Source organism: Priapulus caudatus, unplaced genomic scaffold, assembly GCF_000485595.1.
Source record: "Priapulus caudatus unplaced genomic scaffold, Priapulus_caudatus-5.0.1 Scaffold1757, whole genome shotgun sequence".
Taxonomy (NCBI): Eukaryota; Metazoa; Priapulida; class Priapulimorpha; order Priapulimorphida; family Priapulidae; genus Priapulus; species Priapulus caudatus.
Genome location: NW_014578818.1, coordinates 33824 through 36316, shown reverse-complemented (window position 1 = coordinate 36316; position 2493 = coordinate 33824). Strand labels below are relative to the sequence as shown.

The following is a 2493-nucleotide window of genomic DNA, read 5'->3' as shown; positions in this document are numbered from 1 at the left end:
TCCATAACTGTATATTTTGTATCTATTTGTGTATAACCTGCTGTATATTGTATTCATATGTGTATAACTTGCTGTATGTTGTATTTATATGTGTATAACCTGCTGTATATTGTATTCATATGTGTATAACTTGCTGTATGTTGTATTTATATGTGTATAACTCTCTGTATGTTATGTGTTTCTAGGTGAATGACTCAGCTGTTAACTTGCTCGGGGAGAGTCAGGAGGAAGACAGACGACTGATCGCGGACCTTGTCGTTCAACGCATGGCCATCGTCTGCAAACCAACCGCCATCATCAGGTGCTGCCACCTACTAGCTGTTAACGTAGTCGGTCTCGCGCGCGATAGCTAGAGCGTTTAGAGAGTGTGCTGCCACCTACTGGCTACTAACATAGTCGGTCTCGCGTGCGATAGCTAGTGCGTTTAGAAAGTGTGCTGCGACTTACTAAGGAATTACCTGCACCTTTCAGTCTGGTTATGAAATTATAGCTAGTCATGAAAGATTCAACTGCCGCAATGATCGTGGAGAGTCGCCTAAACCTTTCCCGTAATGCTTTCATATCTAAATGAGAGCATATTATAATAAATAACCGTCTAGCGTTTTCGTCAAGTTTTTCTCCTCTGCTGAACAGTGGCGCAGTGGCAGTAGCCTCACCCTCGTTGTCATCATCATCGTCATCATTGTCGTTGTCGTCGTTGCTTGCAGTAAGTCGACCAGCGTTGGCACCGTGCACGGACACTCTACTAACGGAGGGGCGGATGTGATGAGGCAGCAGCAGCAGCAGCAGCAGCAACAACAACAACAGCAGCAGCAGCAGCAGCAACCTGGCAAGGGCATGCAGGACGGGTGAGCTCGCGTTGCCTAGCAACAGTCACACGTTGCCCTAGCAACGGTAACGCGTTGTTTTAGTGATGAGTGTGTCAGCCAGGCGTCTGCTACAGCTGGGTTGGGTGTGCGTGCATGGGGGGGGGGTTCGGGGTAGAGGTAGGGATGGGGTGCGTGTGTGTGTGTGTTCATATCGTCTGTGTTCATGTGTGTTCATATCGTCTGTGTTCATGTGTGTTTATTAATCGCCGACCCTTATTTGTCTCTCTCTCTCTGTTTTACATACACACACCGACAGGCGAAAGTCGATCTCCGGCAACTGGAAGGCAAACACCGGGTCGGCGATGCTGGAACAGATAGCAATGACGGACAGGTGAGAGAGAGAGACGACGGTGATGATGACGATGATGACGATGATGATGGCGACGGTGATGACGATGCTGATCACAGGGCCGTAGGCTGAGCAAATTCTTAGTGGGGAGGGGGGCAGTGGCGGATCCAGCATTTCAAGGAGGGGGTGAGAGACAGGTGGGGGGTCTGGGGGTCCTCCCACAGAAAATTTTGAAAATGTAGATTGCAGGAGATGGTAACTGAGGCACTTTTGAGTGCATGTACAGCCTTCATTCTGACTAGAACAATTCATTTTTAGTAGAACAATATATTTTTTTAATTTTGCTCCAAAATCTAGGGGGGCAGCTGCCCTCCCCCCGCAGGCTACGCACGGCCCTGTAAGAATAATGAAGATGACAACAACGATGGTGACGACATCGATGACATGATATCATCAACTGATATTCACATAGAAATAATATAGATAGACTGATAATATAGAATGATAACAATACAGTTAATAATAATATATAGAATAATATATGATAATTATATGATGCGATGATAATATGACTGATAATAAAGAAATAGTATAGATAGATAGTATAGTGTATCCATATTATTTCTATGGATATTCATTATTATATATCATATCAATTAATGGTTTCTATAATCGAGAGAGCGCCCAAACTTCTGTCCGCCCTCACAAAAACGACCGCGCCCTCTCCGGAACACGTCCGGCCACGACGTAACGTTCACTTGTCTGCGTGCAGGTACAAGTTGTGGGTGGACGCATGCTCGGAGCTGTTTGGAGGACTGGACATCTGTGCTGTGGAGGCGATACAGGGCAAGGACGGACGCGATTACATCATAGAGGTGAGCCGGCGGCGCCCTCTGGTGGGTCGCGCGAGCGTACGACACGGACGCCGTCTGTGTGCTGTCTGGGTCACTGAGAGATTGGGGGGGGGAGAAATCAGATGTGGTGAGAAGGAAGGTGGAGAGAAGAGACGTTGGAGGACCAGCAGAGGGCGAGGAGGCAGAGGGAAGAGAGAGAGAGAGAGGGGGGGGGAGGGAAAGAGAGGGAAGAGAGAGAGAGAAAGAGGAGGAGGGAAGAAATCAGATGTGGTAAAAAGGAAGGTGGAGGGGAGAGACGGAGGACCAGCAGGGGGCGAGGAGGCAGAAGGAAGAGAGAGAGAGAGAGAGGGGGGGGAGGGAAAGAGAGGGAAGAGAGAGAGAGAGAGAGGAGGAGGGAAGAAATCAGATGTGGTAAAAAGGAAGGTGGAGGGGAGAGACGGAGGACCAGCAGGGGGCGAGGAGGCAGAAGGAAGAGAGAGAG

At 48.6% G+C, this 2493-nt stretch overlaps 1 protein-coding gene across 1 annotated transcript in view; it reads left to right on the top strand.

The window, feature by feature from the left end:
• LOC106817531 (synapsin-like) overlaps positions 1–2493 on the top strand; it is a gene marked incomplete at its 5' end in the record, with an annotated part of 13820 nt that overhangs the window by 4251 nt on the left and 7076 nt on the right. The window contains 2 exons of the mRNA XM_014822203.1: positions 186–301; positions 708–848. Coding sequence (XP_014677689.1) covers positions 186–301; positions 708–848 — 257 coding nt within the window. The remainder of the gene's footprint in view (positions 1–185; positions 302–707; positions 849–2493) is intronic.